Source organism: Delphinus delphis, chromosome 16 (genome assembly GCF_949987515.2).
Source record: "Delphinus delphis chromosome 16, mDelDel1.2, whole genome shotgun sequence".
NCBI lineage: Eukaryota > Metazoa > Chordata > Mammalia > Artiodactyla > Delphinidae > Delphinus > Delphinus delphis.
The window spans coordinates 22,292,476-22,319,734 of NC_082698.1; the positions used below are offsets into that span (position 1 = coordinate 22,292,476).

Genomic DNA, 27,259 nt, shown 5'->3' on the forward strand with positions numbered 1-27,259 from the left:
CAGAAGAACAACTAAAAGAAGTGGAGTTAGGCAACCTTTCAGAAAAAGAATTCAGAATAATGATACTGAAGATGATCCAGGACCTCAGAAAAAAGAATGGAGGCAAAGACAGAGAAGATGCAAGAAATGTTTAACAACACCTAGAAGAATTAAAGAACAAACAAACAGATGAACAATACAATAACTGAAATGAAAAATACACTAGAAGGAATCAATGGCAGAATAACAGAGGCAGAAGAATGGATAAGTGACCTGGAAGACAGAATGGTAGAATTCGCTGCTGCGGAACAGAATAAAGAAAAAAGAATGAAAAGAAATGAAGACAGCCTAGTAGACCTCTGGGACAACGTTAAAGGCAACAGCATTCACATTATAGGGGGTCCCAGAAGGAGAAGAGAGAGAGAAAGGACCTGAAAAAATATTTGAAGAGATTATAGTCGAAAACTTCCCTAACATGGGAAAGGAAATAGCCACCCAAATCCAGGAAATGCACAGAGTCCCATACAGGATAAACCCAAGGAAAACACACCAAGACACTTAGTAATCAAATTGGAAAAAATTAAAGACAAAGAAAAATTATTGAAAGCAGCAAGGGAAATACGACAAATAACATACAAGGGAACTCCCATAAGGTTAACAGCTGATTTCTCAGCAGAAACTCTACAAGCCAGAAGGGAGTGGCATAACATATTTAAAGTGATGAAAGGGAAGAACCTACAACAACGATTACTCTACCTGGCAAGGATCTCATTCAGATTCAATAGAGAAAACCATTACAGACAAGCAAAAGCAAAGAGAATTCAGCACCACCAAACCAGCTCTACAACAAATGCTAAAGGAACTTCTCTAAGTAGGAAACACAAGAGAAGAACAGGACCTACAAAAACAAATCCAAAACAGTTAAGCAAATGATAATAGGGACATACATATCAATAATTATCTTAAACATGAATGGATTAAATGCTCCAACCAAAAGACACAGGCTCGCTGAATGGATACCAAAAAAACCCCCATATGTATGCTGTCTACAACAGACCCACTTCAGACCTATGGACACATACAGACTGAAAGTGAGGGGATAGAGAAAGATATTCCATGCAAATGGAAATCAAAAGAAAGCTGGAGGAGTGATACTCATATCAGATAAAATAGACTTTAAGATAAAGAATGTTGCAAAAGACAAGGAAGGACACTACATAATGATCAAGGGATCAGTCCAAGATCATATAACAATTCTAAATATATATGCACCCAACGTTGGAGCACCTCAATACATAAGGCAACTGCTAACACCTATAAAAGAGGAAATCAACAGTAACACAATAATAATGGGGAACTTTAACACCTCACTTACACCAATGGACAGATGATCCAAACAGAAAATTAATAAGGAAACACAAGCTTTAAATAACACAATAGACCAGATAGATTTAATTGATATTTATAGGACATTTGATCCAAAAAACAGCAGATTACACTTTCTTCTCAAGTGCACGTGGAACATTCTCTAGGATAGATCACATCTTGGGTCACAAATCAAGCCTAAGTAAATTTAAGAAAATTGAAATCATATCAGGCATCTCTTCTGACTACAACACTATGAGATTAGAAATCAGTTACAGGGAAAAAAACGTAAAAAACACAGACACATGGAGGCTAAACTATACATTACTAAATAGCCAAGAGATCACTGAAGAAATCAGAGAGGAAATCAAAAAATCCCTAGAGACAAATGACAATGAAAACACCATGATCCAAAACCTATGAGATGCAGCAAAAGCAGCTCTAAGAGGGAAGTTTATAGCAATACAAGCCTACCTCAAGAAACAAGAAACATCTCAAATAAACAATCTAACCTTACACCAAAAAACTAGAGAAAGAAGAACAAACAAAACCCAAAGTTAGCAGAAGGAAAGAAATCATAAAGATCAGAGCAGAAATAAATGAACTAGAAACAAAGAAAACAATAGCAAAGATCAATAAAACTAAAAGCTAGTTCTTTGAGAAGATAAACAAGGTAGATAAACCATTAGCCAGACTCATCAAGAAAAAAAGGGAGAAGACTCAAATCAATAGAATTAGAAATGAAAAAGGAGAAGTAACAACTGACACTGCAGAAATACAAAGGATCATGAAAGATTACTACAAGCAACTATATGCCAATAAAATGGGCAACCTGGAAGAAATGGACAAATTCTTAGAAAAGCGCAACCTTCCGAGACTGAACTAGGAAGAAATAGAAAATATAAACAGACCAATCGCAAGCACTGAAATTGATATGATTAAAAATCTTCCAACAAAGAAATGCCCAGGACCAGATGGCTTCACAGGCGAATTCTCTCAAACATTTAGAGAAGAATTAACACCTCTCCTTCTCAAACTCTTCCAAAATATAGCAGAGAGAGGAACACTCCCAGACTCATTCTACGAGGCCACCATCACCCTGATACCAAAGCCAGACAAAGATGTCACAAAGAAAGAAAACTACAGACCAATATCACTGATGAACATAGTTGCAAAAATCCTCAACAAAATGCTAGCAAACAGAATCCAACAACACATTAAAAGAATCATACCGCATGATCAAGTGAGATTTATCCCAGGGATGCAAGGATTCTTCAATATACACAAATCAATCAATGTGATACACCATATTAACAAACTGAAGAATAAAAACCATATGATCATCTCAATAGATGCAGAAAAAGCTTTCAACAAAATTCAACACCCACTTATGATACAAACTCTCCAGAAAATGGACATAGAGGGAACCTACCTCAACATAATAAAGGCCATATATGACAAACCCACAGCAAACATCATTCTCAATGGTGAAAAACTGAAAGCATTTCCTCTAAGATCAGGAACAAGACAAGGATGTCCACTCTCACCACTATTATTCAACGTAGTTCTGGAAGTCCTAGCCATGGTAATCAGAGAAGAAAAAGAAATTTAAAAATACAAATTGTAAAAGAAGAAGTAAACCTGTCACTGTTTGCAGATGACATGATACTATACATAGAGAATCCTAAAGATGCCACCAGAAAACTACTAGAGCTAACCAATGAATTTAATAAAGTTGCAGGATACAAAATTATTGCACAGAAGTCTCTTGCATTTCTATACACTAATGATGATAAATCTGAAAGAAATATTAAGGAAACACTCCCATTTACCATTGTAACCAAAAGAATAAAATACCTAAGAATAAACCTACCTAGGGAGACTAAAGAACTGTATGCAGAAAACTATAAGACACTGATGAAAGAAATTAAAGATGATACAAATAGATGGAGAGATATACCATGTTCTTGGATTGGAAGAATCAATATTGTGAAAATGACTCTACTACCCAAAGCAATCTACAGATTCATTGCAATCCCTATCAAATTATCAATGGCATTTTTTACACAACTAGAACAAAAAATCTTAAAATTTGTATGGAGACACAGAAGACACCGAATAGCCAAAGCAGTCTTGAGGGAAAAAAATAGAGCTGGAAGAATCAGACTCCCTGACTTCAGACTATACTACAAAGCTACAGTAATCAAGACAATATGGTCCTGGCATAAAAACAAATATAGCTCAATGGAACATGATAGAAAGCCCAGAGATAAACCCACGCACCTATGGTTAACTAGTCTATGACAAAGGAGGCAAGGGTATACAATGGAGAAAAGACAGTCTCTTCAATAAGTGGTGCTGGGAAAACTGGATAGCTACATGTAAAAGAATGAAATTAGAACACTCCCTAACACCATACACAAAAATAAACTCAAAATGGATTAGAGACCTAAATGTAAGACCGGACACTATAAAACTGTTAGAGGAAAACATAGGAAGAACACTCTTTGACATAAATCACAGCAAGATCTTTTTTGACCCACCTCCTAGAGTAATGATAATGAGAACAAAAATAAACAAATAGGACCTAATGAAACTTAAAAGCTTTTACACAGCAAAGGAAACTGCAAACAATATGAAAAGACAACCCTCAGAATGGGAGCAAATATTTGCAAATGAATCAGCAGACAAAGGATTAATCTCCCAAGTATATAAACAGCTCATGCAGCTCAATATTAAAAAAACAAGCAACCCAATCCAAAAATGGGCAGAAGACCTAAACAGACATTTCTCCAAAGAAGACATACAGATGACCAAGAAGCACATGAAAAGCTGCTCAACATCACTAATTATTAGAGAAATGCAAATCAAAACTACAATGAGGTATCACCTCACACCAGTTAGAATGGCCATCATCAGAAAATCTACAAACAACAAATGCTGGAGAGGGTGTGGGGAAAAGGGAACCCTCTTGCACTGTTGGTGGGAATGTAAATTGATACAGCCACTATGGAGAACAGTATGGAGGTTCCTTAAAAAACTAAAAATTGGGGCTTCCCTGGTGGCGCAGTGGTTGAGAGTCCGCCTGCCGATGCAGGGGACGCTGGTTCGTGCCCCTGTCTGGGAAGATCCCACATGCCGTGGAGCGGCTAGGCCTGTGAGCCATGGCCGCTGAGCCTGCGCGTCCCTAGCCTGTGCTCCGCAACGGGAGAGGCCACAACAGTGAGAGACCCGTGTACCCAAAAAAAAAAAAAAAAAACACCTAAAAATTGAATTACCATATGACCCAGCAATCCCACTACTGGGCATATACCCAGAGAAAACCATAATTCAAAAAGAGACATGCACCCCAATGTTCCTTGCAGCACTATTTACAATAGCCAGGTCATGGAAGCAACCTAAATGCCAATTGAAGGACGAATGGATAAAGAAGATGTGGTACATATATACAATGGAATATTACTCAGCCATAAAAAGGAACGAAATTGTGTCATTTGTAGAGACGTGGATGAATCTAGAGACTGTCATACAGAGTGAAGTAAGTCAGAAAGAGAAAAACAAATATCGTACATTAACGCATATATGTGGAACCTAGAAAAATGGTACAGATGAACCGGTTTGCAGGGCAGAAATTGAGACACAGATGTAGAGAGCAAACGTATGGACACCAAGGGGGAAAGCAGCAGGGGGAGTGAGTAGTGGTGTGATGAATTGGGAGATTGAGATTGACATATATACACTAATATATGTAAAATGGATAACTAATAAGAACCTGCTGTATAAAAAAATAAATAAAATTCAAAAAATAAAATAAAGTGTGGGTACGTTTTAGGCAGCTGATAAGGCATACAGGAGGACATGGAAGCAGAAAGAACAAAAGAAAGGAAGTACTTTCAAGAGGGTGGAAAAGAGAAGTTTGGCAGAATGAGCTAGTTGGGAAGAAAGAGTCCAGAAAAGTAAAACAAAGGCTTCTTTCGCAAGATCAGAGGATTTTTGACTTGTCCTAAAGAAAGTGGAATCCATGAAGGTTGTGAACAGGTAGGATAAATAATAATGTTAAATAAAAATAATTGACAGCATTTCATAAGCACTTGCTAATTGTCAGGGGTGTTTTAAGTGGTCTGTGTACATTAATCTATTTCATCCTTAGAACTGCCCTGTGAGGTGAGCTTCATATTAATAACTGGCCTCACAGTGATCCACAGTGTTCAAAGCACTTTCCCAGACAGTATTTAATTTTATTTTCTCAACCTTGCTTTTAGGTAGTCATTCTAGAGATTTAGGGACAGAGAAAGGACTTTGGCTAGATTTGAACGGGTTGGAAAATAATAGTCTGCAGGCCTGCACACTACCAGATTTTGTAAATAAAATTTTATTAGAATCCAGATGCAATCATTCTTTCGTGCACTATGTCCACTTTTGTTTTACAACCAAAGAGCTAAATACTTGTGATAAAAACTATATAACCTACAAAGCTAAAACATTTACTCCCTTTTATGTAAAAAGTTTTGTCAACTCCTGGTCTAGAAGAATGGAAAGACCTTGGACTTTGATTGCTTCCATTGTGAGCTCTACCAATAACTTCAAGCAGGTAGACTTGAGAAATCAAATACATGAATACACAAAGCTGTTGCTGTGGACTCCACACAAAAAAAGATCATGAATAGATAACACTGAACCTCAGAAGTCTTAAAGGATAGTTGTTTAAAACCCACAGATTCTAATTTACTCTGAATCTGATCAATTGTATAGGATAAATTTGTAGGATAATTCTTTTTCTTTTTTCTTCTTATTAAAGCTAAAACAAGAAGAAAAAAGCAAAACAGTTGGAAGAATTTACTTATCTGTTGACTGAAGTCTCCTTAATGTGAGGTTTCAACTGTTTCGGCAGTATAACTCCTCATGAGATATTGACTAAAAACTATCAAATTTAGCCAACTTTCTGCACTGTACCATTAGTACAGCATCTTGTATGGTATCTACTGTTGAGGCATATAATGCGTAAGAGTCTGTTCTTTCTCCGAACTACACATTCCTTTGCAATATCTATTACTCATTCTAACCCTTAATTATATAGCCTTTGAAGTATCTCCTAGATTATCCATGTATATCTTTTCAGCTAGATTATAAATTTATTGAGGGCAAGGAAGGACCATGTCTTCTACTGCTGCTATGCATTTCCCACAGCTCCAAAGTGAATTGATTTGATTCATCGATTAACTAAGTAAATAAAAGCAGAAAATTAAAATGTTAATAATAGATACAGTGTGTTCGTATGACGATTTGGCTCTCTGTTGGGTACTTTCTATGAATAAACTGTAATCTTCAGAGCAACAGGAAAGGTAGTTATTGATAGCCCTCAAGACTAAGCAGAAGGTTCAGCTTCAAAAGTTGGGAGTGGGGCTTCGCTGGTGGTACAGTGGTTGAGAATCTGCCTGCCAATGCAGAGGACACAGGTTCGAACCCTGGTCTGGGAAGATCCCACATGTCGCAGAGCACCTGGGCCCGTGAGCCACAACTGCTGAGCCTGCGCATCTGGAGCCTGTGCTCCGCAACAAGAGAGGCCACGATGGCGAGAGGCCCGCACACCGCAATGAAGAGTGGCCCCCGCTCGCCGCAACTAGAGAAAGCCCTCGCACAGAAACGAAGACCCAACACAGCCAAAAATAAATAAATAAAAATTTATTTAAAAAGTTGGGAGTGATCCAAATTATCATGAGCGGGATTACAATTTGACCTTCTTTTTTTCCATTTAGGTATAGAAAGGTGGTTTCCAATAACTGCACTGATGGGGTGAGAGAACAGTACACGGCCAAACCACAGAAGTGCCCAGGGAAGGCCCCGCGGGGGCTCCGGATCGTCACCGCTGATGGAAAGCTGACAGCGGAACAAGGGCACAATGTTACTCTCGTGGTGCAGCTGGAAGAGGTAGGACCGAGGCCCGTCTCCCCTCTACCTTCTAGAGGCAGTGATTTTTCCTAAGGAGTCATGGCTCCCTTTACATGTCTTTTTGTCTTGGTTTACATATATATATTTTTTTTTTTTTAATTTTAAATTTTGTTTAAAATTTTTATTCTACTTTTAGTTCCTTGGTTTATGTTGTTGTTATCATTTCACTTTCTCTGACACATTTCTTCAATTATTTTAATTTCATTGTAAGTTGTTCTTCTCTCACTGAATCTGTCACTTGCTGGGCATTCTCTTTGGATTTAACCTTGCCTTGTTGGCACTTTTAGCAAAATGTATTCTCAGAATACCTCAATGATATTCCTGTAATAACTTAACACACATACATACTGAACTAATCTAAAAGCTGCTAATGCTGTCTTCTCTTAACCTGAAGTCTTGGCTTTTCTTTCTAAAGGCAACATGCTGGTCATACATACAGCATCAAGGCCAATCAAACATAATTGAGTATAATTTCTTTGACAATTAATAGGTTTATTTTTTAATAACACCTCAGGGATATTATAAGCATCAGTTATTATTTGCCAAATTATGATTGTCTGAAATTTATGAGTATTTAGATGGTAGGATAAGATGACATTTATGTTATATATTTTAGAATGTACACAGGTGTGTTTGTCATCTTGTAAATGAGGAAGATGATCTCTAAAGGATAAACACTTTCATAAAATTATCTCAATTATTAAATCAGATATGCTACCTTCAACCATGTTTTCTGAATACCTAAAATATGGCCAACACTGTGCTAGGCCTTGTGAATACAATGGGATTTTAAAAGTTCATAATGACACCAGGATGAAGATATACAACACTGACTTACCCCATCCTCTTCTGATAGCCCAGTGGCTCTCAGCCTTTAATATGCATAGGAATTACCTGGTGGGCATGTTAAAACAGTTTCCTGGGCTCCATCGCCAAAGATTGATGCAGTAGGTTGAGGTAGGACCCAGGAGTATGCATTTCTAACAAGGTGATAGGTTACGTATCATGCTTCAAGAAAAGAAAAAAAAAAAAAAAGAAGGAAACAAGGGCAACATCAAGAGGGATAGACCAGTCTGAGAGGTTCTAGAGTGTGACTTGAAGGGGAAAAGATGAAGCAGTTAGGATTACATTGTCAGGTTTACTCAAAATACTTAGTATTTTAATTCCTGTAGAAAAAACTGTGAACTAAATGAGTTTGCAACCCTGGCTCTGATGATGCTGTTGCTTTTAGTTCAAGGACCACTTAGAAAACCACTACTCTAACCTAATACTCTTTTCTACTATCCCCTTAATAAGTGCCTTTTAACCATACTCAGTTTTCTAAATACTAATGGTCCCCAAAGTTCTTCAGTTGGAACTAGGAAGAGATGGGCCAATTTAGACCAATTGGAGTTGCTTGCATTTCACAGAAATAAATCTATGGGGACTTCTGCCTGAGGCTATGACAGACTAGCTTGCTGCAAACCAGATATTTATGTATTATTTAGAGCAAGAGTGAGAGAGAGAGTGGGAAAGAGAGAGGCAGGCATACACACAGAAGGAGAAAGAGGATTTGAGAAGCTACAGTTCTTTTCTTGAGAGATGGAAAATTCATTGTCATGAGTCTAACATTTTATGCTGTATTTCCCCTCAAGAACCTTGCCAATTCATACATCATACTGCATAAGAGGTCAGATTTTCAGATTCCAGATTTCAGAGATTCTCACCTTTCTTTCAGAAGGTGAGGTGAAAAGTGTTGGCTAAACATCTGTTGGTGGACTTACAAGCCTGGGAAGATAGAGGTTGGACTTCAGGGTTACCAAGTCAGCTGGGACTGATGATGTCAAAACACAGAGAGAAGGAAAGCATAGAGAAGTCATAGAATATTCTGTGTCTTTTGTTCCCTTGAGTTATTTGACAATATCTGAGGGATACAGACAAAATAGAAAGTAGTCAGTTAAGAGGATGTGAAGTCAAACATAGGTTTTAGAAGTATTACATTTGGGGGAGATAAAAAATGTGAGGTTAGGGACTATCAAGAGGAAAGCCCTGATGAACGATCCCAGACTAGGTTCTGGAGACTTCTGGAAAGCTCTATGCTAGGAGTAAGGACAAAACAGAATTAGACCAGACTCTCTACACCCTGAAATCACAACTGACATTTGAAGGGCTAGAGTGATTTCCCCCCATTTTAAATGTCTGTCAGAAGCTATAACAAATCCTCCTTAGGAAAATAACATACATCAGAGGCCTTCCTTGTTTTTTGCCTATAAAAGTTGGGGTGTTTAAATAATTACAGATATATCAAGAAACAGGACCAAGAACAGGAACAAAGCAACAGAGGAAAGAACAGTTGCCTGAGATATGATTAATAGGTTTATGAATATGGGATAAGATATAAAATTTAACCCCACAGCAGTCATCAATAGGAGGCAGTAAGCATTTGGAAGTTATAGAAAATAAAGATATCATTACTGATGTTGATCAACATCAGCATGAAGAAATGCCAGTTCACATATAAACTGGAATAGCATCCAACGATAAGCTACTGCTACACACAGAAATGTGAATGAATCTCACAGCTGATATTGAGCTAAAGAAATCAGACTGAAAAAAATGCATATTATGTGAGCCTACTTAATTAATCTGCAAAAAATAGGCAAAACTGATTGATGGTGATAGAAATGAGAATAATTATCACCTTTGAAGGGGGAGTGGAAGGGAGCATTTTGGTGGTATTAGCAATTTTCAATTTCTTGGTGATTAATAAATACATTCACTTTGTAAAATTCAAGTTGTGTATTTAACGATATGCATATTTTTATGTGTACTATATTCCACAAAAAGCTTACTTAAAAATCACTTTAGAAATTCAAATAAAACACTTAGTATTTAGGTCATTAAACAAGAAGGGAAAAGAAAACTGTTAGGGAGGGATTCATTTTCCAGGCCAATCCTATATCCTATGATGAAGGTGAAGGTACCTTTCCCAGAGACATAAGGAACCTCATTATGATACTCAGAAGAACATCATCTTTTGAAGCAGCAGATGCCAATGCTGGAGCAGGATTCAGAATTTAGATTTTTATTTCCTTTTGAAGAATACAGTAGAGCAAGATCTGAAACAAGAAATCAGGCCTGGTCAACTCCAACCGATAATGGCTCAGATGTCCACCATTGACTGAGCACTAACTATGGTCCAGTCTATGAGTGGTTCATGGCTTGTCTCATTTAGATCCCACTGCAGCCCTATGCGAGTAAGTATTGATATTATCATTATCATTTTATAGATGGCACAGCCGAAGCACAGAAAGGCAGAGTAACTCACCTAAGATCACACAGCTACTAAGTCATGGAGCCAGGAGTCAAATCCAGGATCTATGTTCTCCTGCCTTTCTACTGCTTCTCTATGGCGGAAACAACCATTTTCTGGCAAAGAACTTCATGTATTTCCTAAGACTCTCTAGAGACGCTTGGCAGGAGTAACAAAGATCACGGGTAGAAAGAACAGGCAAAATTACCTACGCCCAAGCCAGTCGGCGCTGTGGCTGCTGCTGTATTCTTAGACACTCATCAACATGTAAATCAAGAGTTTCCTCCTGGATTTTCTGAGAATATTCATGGCTTGAGATCAGCTTGTTGAAAACCATTTCAGCAAAGAGAGAGTCCAAATCCTTCTCTTTGCAATTTATTGAATGGCTACAGTGTATCTAGTGCTGTTTTATCCACTCTAAAGAATGTTGGAAAACATAGGATATGAACGCAGTACTCAAGGACTTTAACATCCATGTATACCAAACTCCTCCTGAGTCTTAGGTTATGAATTAGGTTATAATATTGCTAAATTAAATTTAAAACCCAAACAAACAGAAACTCCTGACATGTGCCACTGGTAATACATGGGTTCTCTACATCCTCCTTAAAATTTCTCTGAGTTCACGTCTCATTTGAATTTGTTGCTCCTGAATTTACTTTGAATAGAGTATCTGATTTACCCCCATACCTAGTGCCAGTTCCTTATAACTATAGGGATATTAATACCATGCTTCTGATTCCCCTAAAGCAGCAAGTCCTCCAGGTGCCAAAGGGACCAAGAAGTCCCTGCTACATTTTGATATGACACGGTAGTGTGATTAATGAGATGTGGGCAGAAGACTCTCCAAGCCAGTATAATATTTTATTATCCTGTGTCTCATGGTTTATTCCTCGTTCAGGTTTCTCCTCTAGACTTATCTTCTGTCTGCGAGGCTAGGTTGGACTGGGGACTGATGCAACCCCCCCGCCTTTCTTTGTCCCCAGTTATTTACATACAAACCCCTCCATGTAGGCTCCATCTCCTATGCGTATCAACTAAAGCATTAGAGACCTGAGGACTGAACCGTTCCACCAACTAGTTAGATATGTGTGTTTATTTGTTCTTCAACAAATATTTTACTGAGTTCCAATTTTATGTCATGTACTTTTCATTTATGAGTGGACATATTTCAGCTTGTGGAACTACATGTTTTTGGGTTAACTAGGACCTCTGCTGTATCAAGTTTTAAGTAAAAATCTAAACACACAAAATGGAAAATACTAAATATTTTGTATTCATTCAAAACAAAAAGAAAATTAATTTACTTAATTAAATTATAATAATGATCTACATTAGATTATCATAGATATCTATATTACTGATCTATAATAGCAGTCATCCTTTTTTGGCATCTCAATAAATGATCAATATTATTAAGATAGGAATCATATCCTGCCTGGTTGCAGCTCTAGCATCTCTGCTTACCATGCCTACAATAGTGATAGGAACTCAATAAATGTGTGTGGATTTGGATAGGCTTCCCCAAGGAGTGTAGAGATAAAGTCTAAACTTAAAAGGAAAAAGGCTCTTAAAATTTGAATAACATCCCAAACATGTTAAAGTCTTCATCTGAAATCCAGATCCCTTCCTTTAGTCTGTTCTAGTGCATGTCCTAATTCTGACATAAGAATATCAATGAAAACCTTGCTAAAACCAGAGCAAAGAAGAGAACTTCTTATTGACTGAAGATAATCAAAGGCTAAGTACACTGATGCCAACTTGTAACTCCATGTACGATAGGATGTGCGTGAGCCAAAATTTTGCAGATTTGACAAATGCAGGAAATGGAATCCCTTTTTGTAAATAGCATGTGAGCCCACCCCCACATCTAGGTGACACAATGACATCATAACACAAGTCCTTCAAAATCCTACAGCTTGGTTACTCAGAGAACCGCATAATTCTATTGAAGTTGATGAAAAGCTCCCGTGTTGGGAACCCCATCCCTACTGCTTTGAGGATTCTCTCCAAATTTACCATAATAAAAGAATCTTCATGAGAAGCAACAAGGCAAAGGAGCCAGTCTTGCTTCCATCCCAGACTCACTCATTATGGCAGATCCAAGAACACACACATATGCACACACACACTCACACTCACACTATGCATTTATACATCACTGTTTTCTTAAGGACAAAGAACATTGATCCAGGAACCAACCAAGAAGGGAGAGGAGGAATCCATGAAGTCGTGTTTAGGAAGCCGAACATTTTACATTTACGACACCTGAATTTTAGGAAACCAATTGACGGTGTTTTGCAGTGAGACCCCAGAAATGAGAGGTAGCATCTCTGTCTGAAGATTTGCTTAAGATGGATGTCCTCTGGACCACTAATGAGCACCTAGTGAGTCTGACTTTCAATGTGATAGCTCGGCTTTCTAGAGAAATCCACCGTGAGAACCTGAAGGCACAGGATGGATGGCAAAGGGCCTAATCAGTCTTAAGAACTCAACAAAACTGATTTGGAAGGCATTCATTTGAGAGGACTGCTAGGCAGAAGTAGTGTCTGCATGTTATGGGAAATAATTAAATCTGTTTTAAATAGCTGTAAGAATAAAGAGATGCAATTCGCTGCATAATTTAAGACTTTTAAATTAAATCTGAGGCAAGGGACTAAAATTAAAAACTTTGATCCGCATGTCATTGTTTTAATACTTCAATTTACATACAAAGACTGGAACTTAATAAGGAAAATTTATGATTATAACTTCTTCTGTGAGATTTAACTCTGAAACGTGAAGGCTGTGTCCTCATTAAATGGATTTCAATGAGCTGTAATTTCACATACATTGAAAGACTTATGGCCACATAAAAGTAACCACAATGTAATAGCACTTCATAAATACTGCAGGATGCTGCCAGCCATCGGATGATAGATAAGTTGACTTTTAATAATTTTTTTGTGTCTGCAAGACACTTATCTATTGAATTGATAAAGGAATCTGATCTACTTTTTCATCTGCAGAAAGAGTTGGCATAAAGAGTTAGCAGGAAGTGTTAAGTCCAGGCAGGTGTCACTTTCCAGCCCAGATCCAACTCAGAAGGTTCAGCTGTTTTCTTCTTCCACACAAAGGAATGGGAGCTGATTTCAGTGAGCCATGGAGATTTAAGAGCCTTTCTCATGCATATATAATTCCTTACTCTGTTCAGCTTTATTCTCTTTGACTCTAGCAAGGTAATTGAGCCCTTCATTTCTTCCCCCTTGTTGCTCTGGATTAAAAAGGAGGAAATGAGGCAGGCAATGTAGGTTGTCTTTAAGAGGGCTGATGCCTGAAGTTCAGGTTGTATTCAGGTTAGCAGCTCTCTCTAAGGCTCTACTGTTCTCTCTCCTCAATACTGGTCCACATGCGTTGGTGTATTTCTATTCTTTAGGGTTTCAGAGAATAGATGTTTGCAAAGAACTTCAGTCTGCCTTGACAAGCAAAGAGAGATACTTGGCTCGTTACTGAGAGATCCAGTACAGTGAATATCCCAAGGGCAGGAGTCATGAAATGGTCTTCAGTTTGGATTTTCAATCTTTCAACCTGTCTGCTTCAGGCCCTCCAACACTGGTGTCCACCACCCCTTGAATCAGGGCTTCACCAAACCACAGAGTCCTTGCCCAAGTGTGTAACTTCCTCAGGTTTCTGGCTTTGCACTTTGCCATTCATTATTCCATGGCTCTCTGTCTTACCAGCTCATTCCACTGTGTAACCCACATTTCATGTGCAATGGGAAGTCTCCATCACGTGACAACAGCACTTGGATAAGTTCTGCATCTTCGCCAAAGAGCGGAGATTATTTCAGCAGCCTGGAGGAATGTTGGAATATGTGTGGATGTCCAATAATGCCAATTACAAGAATAATAGAATTATGAAAACGACAGTTTACCTGGCCTAGAAATGACAACTAGGATCATCATCATCTGCCCATCTTGAGGTCCAATTGTAAAATGCATTTCAAGGGGCATTCAACCAGGTCTTCTAACTCTCAGGTCACCACCTGCCTTCTGTAGGGCACCTCTTCCACATATAGAGATGTGGATTTCTATAGATCTCTGTAAAGTCACTTACATCTCATAACAACTTAATAACTTGGAAAAGTGATGAAGTGACATCCAGGGCAAGAAATCAAATGTCCATTTCATAGACAGGATCTCATGACTCAATTAAGTCCACCAAGTGATGCTGGGTATAAAAGTTCTGAAAGCTATTTAAAATGTTGACAGCAGAGCATAAAACAGTGTAATAATTTCAGTATTGCCGTTGTTATTGTGTGTGTGTGTGTGTGTGTGTGTGCGCACGCGTGTGCACGCGCACACACGTTATCATTGGTTAATATGGTATTCACCAGTGTAGCAATGTGATCTCTGGTTGGTACGATTATGAGCAATTTGAATTTTCTTCTTCCAAATTTTATGCATGTTCTACAGTTTTCTCAAAGAATTCATCATGGCTTTTCTCTCTTTGTTTTTCTTTCTTCTAATAAGGCCAACATATTTCTATTACATATTTTAGTAATAGGAGAAACTCATTGTAGGTTTATTCCTAAAGGAATCTTCCTACTACTCTTTCTTTCAAAATGTAACTTGTTCTTATGACATACCTGAATGTTTACTTTTAGAGTGATTTTTTTTTTCAGTCATTCAAAAACATTTATACAATTTACGTCATTGGGCAGCCCCATAGTTTTCCTGCCAAAGGCTGCTGGGGTGATTCCTGAAGACACCATATAGCGGTAACAGTATAACAACGCCCTTTACCACCTAAAAAGGGTTTTGAAAGCACAATGGATCAAGGTTCTGACCTCTCGGTACCACAACATCCAGAAGGAGTAAGGAGGCCTTTGCTTATGGTCATTTGTCTACTTACACAAGCCAAGTGTTCCTCCTGACTCATGGTGTTCTGTTCCATGCTAAGCCAGACAAGTACAGAAGATATAAAAATGAAATTTGGAAATTTGCTGTTCATTTAAACACATGGTGCTACAGCTTATTTGCAAGTGAAGGATTAAACCATTTTGTGATGTTCTAATAGGAAATTCTTGGTCTGAGCATTAGATCCAGAAGTATTTGGATATTTAGTTAGGCAAGTTCCAAGGATCATAGTCCTCAAAGAAGGGTCAAGCCATCTGTATTTCATGAGCGTGAAGGCGAAATATGCATCCAATCAAATTATTTGGTGGGTCCATAGCCTGGTCTTCCTGGCATCACTGGCCTTGTCAGACCTGAGTTTTCTGGTGAAATCATAAAACCCCATTGACTACCCTCCTTACCGTTGTGATGTTCTCCCTTCAGGTCAAAGCATCCAAGTTTACTGTTGCCTTTGCTCCCAGAGAAGCCTGAGGTCTGCATATCTGGAGAGATGCCTGTGCTATTGAAAAGCATCTCTGAATAGGCAAGGGAAGGAGGTTGAGTCTATATTTTGCAATTGTGCCGATATCTAGATATCTTGGGATTATGTCCAGAGCACAGTTTTGAAACTGAATAGAAGCACATAGGGAATGCTTCAAACCAGACAGCCAGGAAACACTCCCAGCTGATCTGGTGCAGCAGCCTCAGCATTCAGCAATAGTAGTACCTCTTGGAAGGGATGCTAGGAGAGCTAGGAGCAGAAGATGGGGCATGTGCAACTGCCTTTTATCATAGACTGGTGTTGTCCTGTGCTGGAAGGACTCGGTTGACCACTATAAAATGGCAGTTCCAACATAGTGTCAGCAGTGGATTCCTGTTTACAGCCATCTCACTCTTTGTCAAACACTCATATCATCAGAGGTCTTCATAAATGCACTTTGTAGCTTCCATGGTGTTTTCTAGAGTGTGGAGTATTACACCGGCCTCCTCTCACATCACTATTTAATGAAGAATTTGATCTGTGCTGGCATTCCTCTAAAGGGTTTTAGTTACTGAGGCTTACAAACGCTCTCTGGTTTTACATATCAGTCAATCCATTCTTCAGCATCCATCTGGGAATGAGCACATGGAATACTTTGAGTGTCCTCTGAACAAGAGGTAGTAGTGATGAATGTGGAGTTAAGAAGAGCTTGGTTCAAACTAATCTTGTGACTCTAGGCAAATTTTAACAGTCTTTTAGGTCTGAGTCTTTTAGGGATGAAGATTCAATGAGGGAGAGACCTTCAAGATGGTGGAGGAGTAAGACGTGGAGATCACCTTCCTCCCCACAAATACATCAGAAATACATCTACATATGGAACAACTCCTACAGAACACCTACTGAATCCTGGCAGAAGACCTCAGACTTCCCAAAAGGCAAGAAACTCCCCATATACCTGGCCGTGTGACTGACAGGGTCTTGGTGCTCAGGCCAGGTGTCAGGTCTGTGCCTCTGAGGTGGGAGAGCTGAGTTCAGGACATTAGTTCACCAGAGACCTCCCGGCTCCATGTAATATCAAATGGTGAAAGTTCTCCCAAAGATCTCTATCTCAACACTAAGACCCAGCTCCACTCAATGACCAGCAAGCTACAGTGCTGGACACCGTATGCCAAACAACTAACAAGACAGGAACACAACCCCATCCATTAGCAGAGAGGCTGTCTAAAATCGTACTAAGTTCACAGACACCCCAAAACACACCACCAGATGTGGTCCTGCCCACCAGAAAGACAAGATCCAGCCTCATCCACCAGAACACAGGCACCAGTCCCCTCCACCAGGAAGCCTACACAACCCACTGAACCAACCTTAGCCACTGGGGACAGACACCAAAAACAACAGGAACTACAAAAATGCAGGCTGTGAAAAGGAGACCCCAAAAACAGTAAGTTAAGCAAAATGAGAAGACAGAGAAACACACAGCAGATGAAGGAGCAAGGTAAAAACCCACCAGACCAAACAAATGAAGAGGAAATAGGCAGTCTACCTGAAAAAGAAGTCAGAGTAATGATAGTAAAGATGATCCAAAGTCTTGGAAATGGAATGGAGAAAATACAAGAAATGTTTAAAAAGGACCTAGAAGAACTAAAGAGCAAACAAACAGTGATGAACAACACAATAAATGAAATTAAAAATTGGCTAGAAGGAATCAATAGCAGAATAACTGAGGCAGAAGAATGGATAAGTGACCTGGAAGATAAAATCGTGCAAATAACTACCACAGAGCAGAATAAAGAGAAAACAATGAAAAGAATTGAGGACAGTCTCAGAGACCTCTGGGACAACATTAAACACAGCAACATTCGAATTATAGGGGTCCCAGAAGAAGAAGAGAAAAAGAAAGGGAATGAGAAAATAGTTGAAGACATTATAGTTGAAAACTTCCCTAATATGGGACAGGGAATAGTCAGTCAAGTTCAGGAAGCACAGAGAGTCTCATACAGGATAAATCCAAGGAGAAACACGCCAAGGCACATATTGATCAAACTATCAAAAATTAAATACAAAGAAAAAATATTAAAAGCAGCAAAGGAAAAACAACAAATAACATACAAGGGAATCCCCATGAAGTTAACAGCTGATCTTTCAGCAGAAACTCTGCAAGCCAGAACGGAGTGGCAGGATATATTGAAAGTGATGAAAGGGAAAAACCTACAAACAAGATTACTCTACCCAGCAAGGATCTCGTTCAGATTCGATGGAGTAACTAAAACCTTTACAGAAAAACAAAAGCTAAGAGAATTCAGCACCACCAAACCAGCTTTACAAAAAATGCTGAAAGAACTTCCTAGGCAGGAAACACAAGAGAAGGAGAAGACCTACAATAAGAAACCCAAAACAGGGCTTCCCTGGTGGTGCAGTGGTTGAGAGTCCGCCTGCCGAAGCAGGGGACACGGGTTCGTGCCCCAGTCTGGGAAGATCCCAAATGCCATGGAGCGGCTGGGCCTGTGAGCCATGGCTGCTGAGCCTGCGCGTCTGGGGTCTGTGCTACGCAACGGGAGAGGCCACAACAGTGAGAGGCCCGCGTACCGCAAAAAAAAAAAAAAAAAAAAAAAATAGCACACCCAAAACAATTAAGAAAATGGTAATAGGAACATACATATCAATAACTACCTTAAATGTAAATGGATTAAATGCTCCAACCAAAAGACATAGACTGGCTGAATGGATACAAAAACAAAGCCCATATATATGCTGTCTACAGCAGACCCACTTCAGGCCTAGGGACACATACAGACTGAAAGTGAGGGGATGGAAAAGATATTCTATGCCAATGGAAGTCAAAAAAAGCTGCAGTAGCAATTCTCATATGAGACAAAATAGACTTTAAAATAAAGACTATTACAAGAGACAAAGAAGGACACTACATAATGATCAAGGGAACAATCCAAGAAGAAGATATAATAATTGTAAATATTTATGCATCCAACATAGGAGCACCTCAATACATACGGCAACTGCTAGAAGCCATAAAGGGGAAATCGACAGTAACACAATCATAGTAGGGGACTTTAACAACCCACTTTCACCAATGGACAGATCGTCTGAAATGAAAATAAATAAGGAAACACAAGCTTTAAATCATACATTAAACAAGACGGACTTAATTGATATTTATAGGACATTCCATCCAAAAACAACAGAATACACTTTCTTCACAAGTGCTCATGGAACATTCTCCAAGATAGATCATATCTCAGGTCACAACTCAAGCCTTGGTAAATTTAAGAAAATTGAAATTGCATCAAGTATCTTTTCCAACCACAACACTATGAGACTAGATATCACTTACAGGAAAAAAATCTATAAAAAATACAAACACATGGAGGCTAAACAATACACTACTAAATGACCAAGAGATCACTGAAGAAATCAAAGAGGAAATAAAAAATACCGAGAAACAAATGACAATGAAAACACAACGACCCAAAACCTATGGGATGCAGCAAAAGCAGTTCTACGAGGGAAGTTTGCAGCAGTACAATCCTACCTCAAGAAACATCTCTAAAAAACAACCTAACCTTACACCTAAAGCAATTAGAGAAAGAAGAACAAAAAAACCCCAAAGTTAGCAGAAGGAAAGAAATCATAAAGATCAGATCAGAAATAAATGAAAAAGAAATGAAAGAAACAACAGCAAAGATCAATAAAACTAAAAGCGGGTTCTTTGAGAAGATAAACAAGATAGATAAACCATTAGCCAGACTCATCAAGAAAAAAAGGGGGAAGACTCAATAGAATTAGAAATGAAAAAGGAGAAGTAACAACTGACACTGCAGAAATACAAAGGATCATGAGAGATTACTACAGGCAACTATATGCCAATAAAATGGACAACCTGGAAGAAATAGACAAATTCTAGGTAAAGCACAACCTTCCGAGACTGAACCAGGAAGAAATAGAAAATATAAACAGACCAATCACAAGCACTGAAATTGAGACTGTGATTAAAAATCTTCCAACAGACAAAAGCCCAGGACCAGATGGCTTCACAGGTGAATTCTATCGAACTTTTAGAGAAGAGCTAACACCTATCCTTCTCAAACTCTTCCAAAATATAGCAGAGGGAGGAACACTCCCAAACTCATTCTACAAGGCCACCATCACCCTGATACCAAAACCAGACAAAGATGTCACAAAGAAAGAAAACTACAGACCAATATCAGTAATGAACATAGGTGCAAAAATCCTCAACAGAACACTAGCAAACAGAACCTAACAGTGCATTAAAAGGATCATACACCATGATCAAGTGGGATTTATGCCAGGACTGCAAGGATTCTTCAGTATATGCAAATCAATCAATGTGATACACCATATCAACAAACTGAAGGAGAAAAAACATATGATCATCTCAATAGATGCAGAAAAAGCTTTTGACAAAATTCAACACCCATTTATGATAAAAACCCTGTAGAAAGTAGGCATACAGGGAACTTACCTGAACATAATAAAGGCCATATATGACAAACCCACAGCCAATATCGTTCTCAATCGTGAAAAACTGAAACCATTTCCTCTAAGATCAGGAACAAGACAAGGTTGTCCACAGTCACCACTATTATTGGAAGTTTTAGCCACAGCAGTCAGAGAAGAAAAAGAAATAAAAGGAATCCAAATCAGAAAAGAAGAAGTAAAGCTGTCACTGTTTGAAGATGACATGATACTATACATAGAGAATCCTAAAGATGTTACTGGAAAACTACTAGAGCTAATCAATGAATTTGGTAAAGTAGCAGGATACAAAATTAATGCACAGAAATCTCTTGCATCCCTATACATTAATGATGAAAAATCTGAAAGAGAAATTAAGGAAACACCCCCATTTACCACTGCAACAAAAAGAATAAAATACCTAGGAATAAGCCTACCTAGGAGACAAAAGACCTGTATGCAGAAAACTATAAGACACTGATGAAAGAAATTAAAGATGATACAAACAGATAGAGATACGATGTTCTTGGATTAGAAGAATCAACATTGTGAAAATGACTATACTTCCCAAAGCAATCTACAGATTCAGTGCAGTCCCTATCAAACTATCAATGGCATTTTTCACAGAACTAGAACAAAAAATTTTTACAATTTGTATGGAAACACAAAAGACCCCGAGTAGCCAAAGCAATCTTGAGAAAGAAAAACAGAGCTGGAGGAATCAGGCTCCCTGACTTCGGACTGTACTACAAAGCTACAGTAATCAAGACAGTACGGTACTGGCACAAAAACAGAAATATAGATCAATGGAACAGGATACAAAGCTCAGAGATAAATCCACACACATATGGTCATCTTAATTTGATAAATGAGGCAAGAATATACAATGGAGAAAAGACAGCCTCTTCAATAAGTGGTGCTGGGAAAACTAGACAGCTACATGTAAAACAATGAAGTTAGAACATTCCCTAACACCATACACAAAAATAAACTCAAAATGGATTAAAGACCTAAATGTAAGGCCAGGCGCTATAAAACTCTTAGGGGAAAACACAGGCAGGACAGTCTATGACATAAATCACAGCAAGATCCTTTTTGACCCATCTCCTAGAGAAATGGAAATTTAAAATAAATAAACAAATGAGACCTAATGTAACTTAAAAGCTTTTGCACAGCAAAGGAAACCATAAGCAAGACGAAAAGACAGCCCTCACAATGGGAGAAAATATTTGCAAATGAAGCAGCTGACAAAGGATTAATCTCCAAAATTTGTATGCAACTCATGCAGCTCAATATCAAGAAAACAAACCACCCAATCCAAAAATGGGCAGAAGACCTAAATAGACATTTCCCCAAAGAAGATATACAGATTGCCAACAAACACATGAAAGAATACTCAACATCATTAATCATTAGAGAAATGCAAGTCAAAACTACAAAGAGATATCATCTCACACCAGTCAGAACGGCCATCATCAAAAAATCTAGAAACAATAAATGCTGGAGAGGGTGTGGAGAAAAGGGAACACTCTTGCACTGTTGGTGGGAATGTAAATTGATACAGCCATTATGGAGAACAGTATGGAGGTTCCTTAAAAAACTACAAATAGAACTACCATATGACCCAGCAATCCCACTACTGGGCATATACCCTGAGAAAACCATAATTCAAAAAGAGACATGTACCACAGTGTTCACTGCAGCTCTATTTACAATAGCCAGGATATGGAAGCAACCTAAGTGTCCATCGAGAGATGAATGGATAAAGAAGATGTGGCACATATATACAATGGAATATTACTCAGCCATAAAAAGAAACGAAATTGTGTTATTTATAGTGAGGTGGATGGACCTAGAGACTGTCATACAGAGTGAAGTAAGTCAGAAAGAGGAAAACAAATACCGTATGCTAACACATATATATGGAATCTAAAAAGCAAAAAATAAAAAAAAAATGGTTCTGAAGAACCTAGGGGCAGGAAAGGAATAAAGACACAGATGTAGAGAATGGACTTGAGGACACGGGGAGGGGTAAAGGTAAACTGAGATGAAGTGAGAGAGTGATACGGACATATATACACTACCAAATGTAAAATATCTAGTCCGAAGCAGTCACATACCACAGGGCAATCAGACTGGTGCTTTGTGACCACCTAGAGGGGTGGGATAGGGAGGGTGGGAAGGAAACGCAAGAGGGAGGATATATGGGGATACATGTATATGTATAGCTGATTCACTTTGTTATAAAGCAGAAACTAACACACCATTGTAAAGCAATTATACTCCAATAAAGATGTTAAAAAAATAAAAAGCTATATATAACAAAAATAAAAAATTTTAGAAAAGATTCAATGAGAAACCATAGAGAGAAATGCTGTTATGATTTCTGGGGCAGAAAACTTTTGAGAAATGTTCTCTTTCTTTTTCCTTAGTGACCATCAGGGGTTGTTCTAGAACAATCTTAGCACAATTCACGTAATAAGTCACATGCCAGAGGTTGGTCTTATTGAATAAGCACAAGGGGGATAGTGCTTCTTTCCATGAACTCCTTTCCACCTGCTGACAAAATCTCTTCTTTTGGAGGCCAGAGCAATATTATACCGTAGTTATCTCCTTTTTTGTTTCTTCTTGAGACTCAGCCATAAAAAACCTTGCCAGTCTAAGTCTAAAGTTCCTAACCTGAGTTGCATACCCTGGAATAGGACATGCAAGGCAAAGGTGGATTATTTTTTGTTTTTCTAATTTATTTTATTGAAGTATAGTTGATTTATAGTTATGTTAATTTCTGATGTACAGCAAAATGATTCAGTTATACATGTATATACATTCTTTTTCATATTCTCTTTCATTATGGTTTATCACAGGATGTTAAATATAGTTCCCCGTACTATACAGTAGGACCTTATTGTTTATCCATTCAATATAATAGCTTGCATCTGCTATTCCCAAACTCCCCCAGCCCCCACCCCCTTGGCAACCGTAAGTCTGTTCTCTATGTCTGTGAGTCTGTTTCTGTTTCATAGATAAGTTCATCTGTGTCATATTTTAGATTCTACATATAACTGACATATGGTATTTATCTTTCTCTTTCTGACTTACTTCACTTAGTATGATAATCTCTAGGTCCATCCATGTGGCTGCAAATGGTATTATTTCGTTCTTTTTTATGGCTGAGTAGTATTCCATTGTATATATGTACCACATCTTCTTTATCCATTCCTCTGTCGATGGACATTTAAGTTGTTTCCATGTCTTGGCTATTGTGAATAGTGCTGCTCTGAACGTAGGGGTGCATGTGTCTTGAATTATAGCTTTGTCCACATATATGCCCAGGAGTAGGATTGCTGCATCATATGGCAGCTCTATTTTAGTTTGTTGAACCTCTATACTGTTTTCCATAGTGGCTGCACCGATTTACCTTCCCAAAATGTGGATTATTTTGATTTCACACTCCCCATCCTGCCCAGGTGCCTTTAGCCATAAGAAGAAAGACTGAAATGTCTGATTTTTGTTTCTGGCATTTAATGCCCCTAGTGATACCTTTGTTCAAATACTGGGGTCAGAAAACATTAAAATAATAATAGAAATCCAAGACCAAAGTCGGCTGTATCTCATGATCAATCTAACCAATGTCTGTGTTACCTCCTGGTTATTTCCTATATACTTAATATTTAAATGTTTATAGTAACAGTAGGGATAAAGTGTTGTGTTTTGTGATGTTTCTTATGTTATCCCCTACTCCACCGCTTCTTTTAAATTTGGTGAAATCTTTGTTGCCCCTCCTTTACTCCTCTCTTTTAACCCTGCTGATCTTCCTCTGCCCCTCACTTCACTTCACCCCTGGGGTAATCAGTGTTAACAGGCTGGGTTGTTTTAACCAGCACATTTATGCTCATGCAAACACATACAGACTTACAGTACTTGCGTTATTTTATGCATTTAAAACTAGGTTATACTATAGGTGTTTCACTTCAATGTAGTTTTTGCTGCATAAACTGTAAGGCATCTTCCAGGAGTGAATTTCAGTAAAACCTGAGTCAGGCCCACCCTCGAGCTTTGCAAGAACCAGCCTCTGACAAACGAGTCCAGTTTCTATCTGCATTGGGTCCCTAATGCCTTCAGGTGGGTCGTGGAGTCTCATTTCTGGACTGAGGCTGTCAGTGTTGAGTTACTGTAGCATTTGTTTCCCCATTTTTCTCTGAAGCCCTGTTACAGGACCTGATAGGTTAGGTTCACACACCTTTCATTTCTCAGGCTACATTTCTTGGCTTCATTGTGGCCATTTGATATATTTGTTTCTCTATTACAGAAGCCAGTGCTGCCCTTGGAGAATCCCTGTGTAGATTTCACGTGCTTTTGTGCCTTTCTTGGGCACTTCTGAGCTAGTACTCTCGGTTCTGTGTCTATATTAGGGCATGTGGCTAAATGGCATTAGGTCTAAAGAATTGTATGCGACAGTCTAGATATTTCCCAGCGTAGGTTGTGTTTCGGGAATGACTTGTCATTAGGTTGAAGTACCTCTTGATACACAAGATTTTCCTGATTACTGAGTATGAGTGCCTATCATTTCCCATATTCTCTAACTTATGTATGGCTTGAACATGACACTGCTTCACCAGAGGGAAGACATTAGGGTAGTGTATGGAGTTCACAACAACCCATCTTTCCACTTACAAGCAAAAATATTGTCAGGGGCGGGGAAACGGTCAAAGCCAGGAATAGAGTCTAAACAAGAAAAGAAAGTGAGGCTTGCCTTTGTTATCACCTTTCTCTCACTCTAAAAGGCATTGCAAGTGAATTCCAGTGAAAGGAACTCAACAAGGACTGAGCTGCAAGGATAAAGCGAAACCACAAATCATCTTAGACTGTTTTTAAGCCTCTCACCCGCTATGGGACTTTTGGCATCTTGTTTAACCTGTTTGTGCTCCAGTTCTCCTGGTATAGCAAATAGAAATAACATCTTCCCTTGGTGTCTCCCAAAGGTCCTAACAGCCAGATGAGATAATATATAAGAAAGCACTTTAATGAACAAGCATGGTAGAAATGCACAACATTCAAAATTTATTTTTTCTTTCTTAAATTTTCAAAATGTATTGAACAGAAAAGAATCATCTGCAAGCACTGTGTTAGGTACTGAAGATGCAGGCCTTAAGGGTACATCTCAGCCCTGTATACAAACTACCTTCATATTATCCAGCAACTCGTTTTCCTAGAGAACTGGCCTTGACCGAGTGTGTCGTGGAACTTTTGTGATTGTGCACCAGCCACTAACAGTGAGCTTAGTTCTTCCATTCCTGGCTCTATTCATACATCCTTAGCACTTAGAATCCTAAAGCATCCTGGGAAAACTTTCACCATTGTGCCAAGGTGGAATAGGAATGGCATCAGCTTGTGTTGTACTGTATTCATCTTTAGATGAGTTCGGTCACAAGAAAACCTAACGTTCGACAGTCTGAACCAGTGGCCCTCAACCTTTGGTGCAGCCCAGCATCAGCTGTGGACCTTCTTCAGGCCACAGCAGGACCAAGCATCCTCCCCAGAGGTCCCGAACCAGGAGGTGGGTCTTGGATGATAACTGGACATCAGCTTTTTTTTTTCTTTTAGTTTCTATAAGAGATTTTGATATCAAAGGCTGAGATTCATTGATTTCAAAACCAATAAACTATGGGAATTAATTTAGCAGGAAGGTGAATGTAATTTCCTGTTGCAACTCATATATCAATCTACCTATCATCTATCCTGAACTATCGCCTAATTGGCTTCCCAGAATATTTGGGCCTCCTTCCAGTGCATCCTCCATATTGTAGCCAGAGTGATCTTTTTGAATTAAAAATATTATCATGCCATCTTCCCCCACACCCCTGCTTCAAACACCGATGTCTTCCCATAGCTCTTAGGAGAAAGATCGAAGTCAGAAACTTGGCCGCCAAATCCTAAAATGTCATCGTTTCCCCTCCAGTCTAATTTCACATGTTCCTACTGTGCCTGTATTGTTAGCTTCCTTTAACTGTATCACCCCCTTCTGCCACAGGGCCCTTGCACGCCTGGTTCCTGTTGTCCTCATTGCCTGAACTCCTCACCTCCATCTCTTTTGCTCATGTCCTTTGTTTGGTTAAATTCTTTCCTTCAGGCCTTCTCAGCTCAGATATCACGTCTTCCTGAAGCCTTTCTTTCTTTTTTTTTTTTTTAAATTTGTTTTATTTATTTATTTTTGGCTGCGTTGGGTCTTCGTTGCTGTGTGCAGGCTTTCTCTAGTTGCGGCAAGCTACTCTTCATTGCAGTGCACGGGCTTCTCACTGTGGTGGCTTCTCTTGTTGCAGAGCATGGTCTCTAGGTGCACTGGCTCAGTAGTTGTGGCTCACGGCCACAGCAGTTGTGGTGCACGGGCTTAGTTGCTCCGTCGCATGTGGGATCTTCCCGGACTAGGGCTTGAACCCATCCGTGCCCCCTGCATTGGCAGGTGGATTCTTAACCACTGCACCACCAGGGAAGCCCCTGGAAGCCTTTCTTGAAGTTCTCAATCGGGTTAGATTTTCAGCTCTCTACTTCTCCCTGCTGTGCAAGCTTACAATGCCATGGACCTCTGACATCATCCCCTAGAATAGATTTTTATTTATTTTTGTGATTATTAAAGTCCATCTGTCTCACCAGTAGTTTTTTTGCTCAAGAAAGCCCAGACCACATCTGTTTTGTTTGGTTGGTTATAATTTACTGAACAGCATTTTCTCCATTTAGTACCTGACAGAAGATAGACACCTAATAAATATCTGTCATTGGTTGAATTAATGAATGACCAGAAGAAAGAAAGAATGACCCCGTTAAAGC

At 38.8% G+C, this 27,259-nt stretch overlaps 1 protein-coding gene across 4 annotated transcripts in view; it reads left to right on the forward strand.

The window, feature by feature from the left end:
- SORCS1 (sortilin related VPS10 domain containing receptor 1) overlaps positions 1 to 27,259 on the forward strand; it is a 559,183-nt gene that overhangs the window by 470,826 nt on the left and 61,098 nt on the right. For all 4 annotated transcript variants that reach the window (XM_060034105.1, XM_060034102.1, XM_060034103.1 and 1 more), the window contains exon 18: positions 7,101 to 7,272. In XM_060034105.1, coding sequence (XP_059890088.1) covers positions 7,101 to 7,272 — 172 coding nt within the window. The remainder of the gene's footprint in view (positions 1 to 7,100; positions 7,273 to 27,259) is intronic.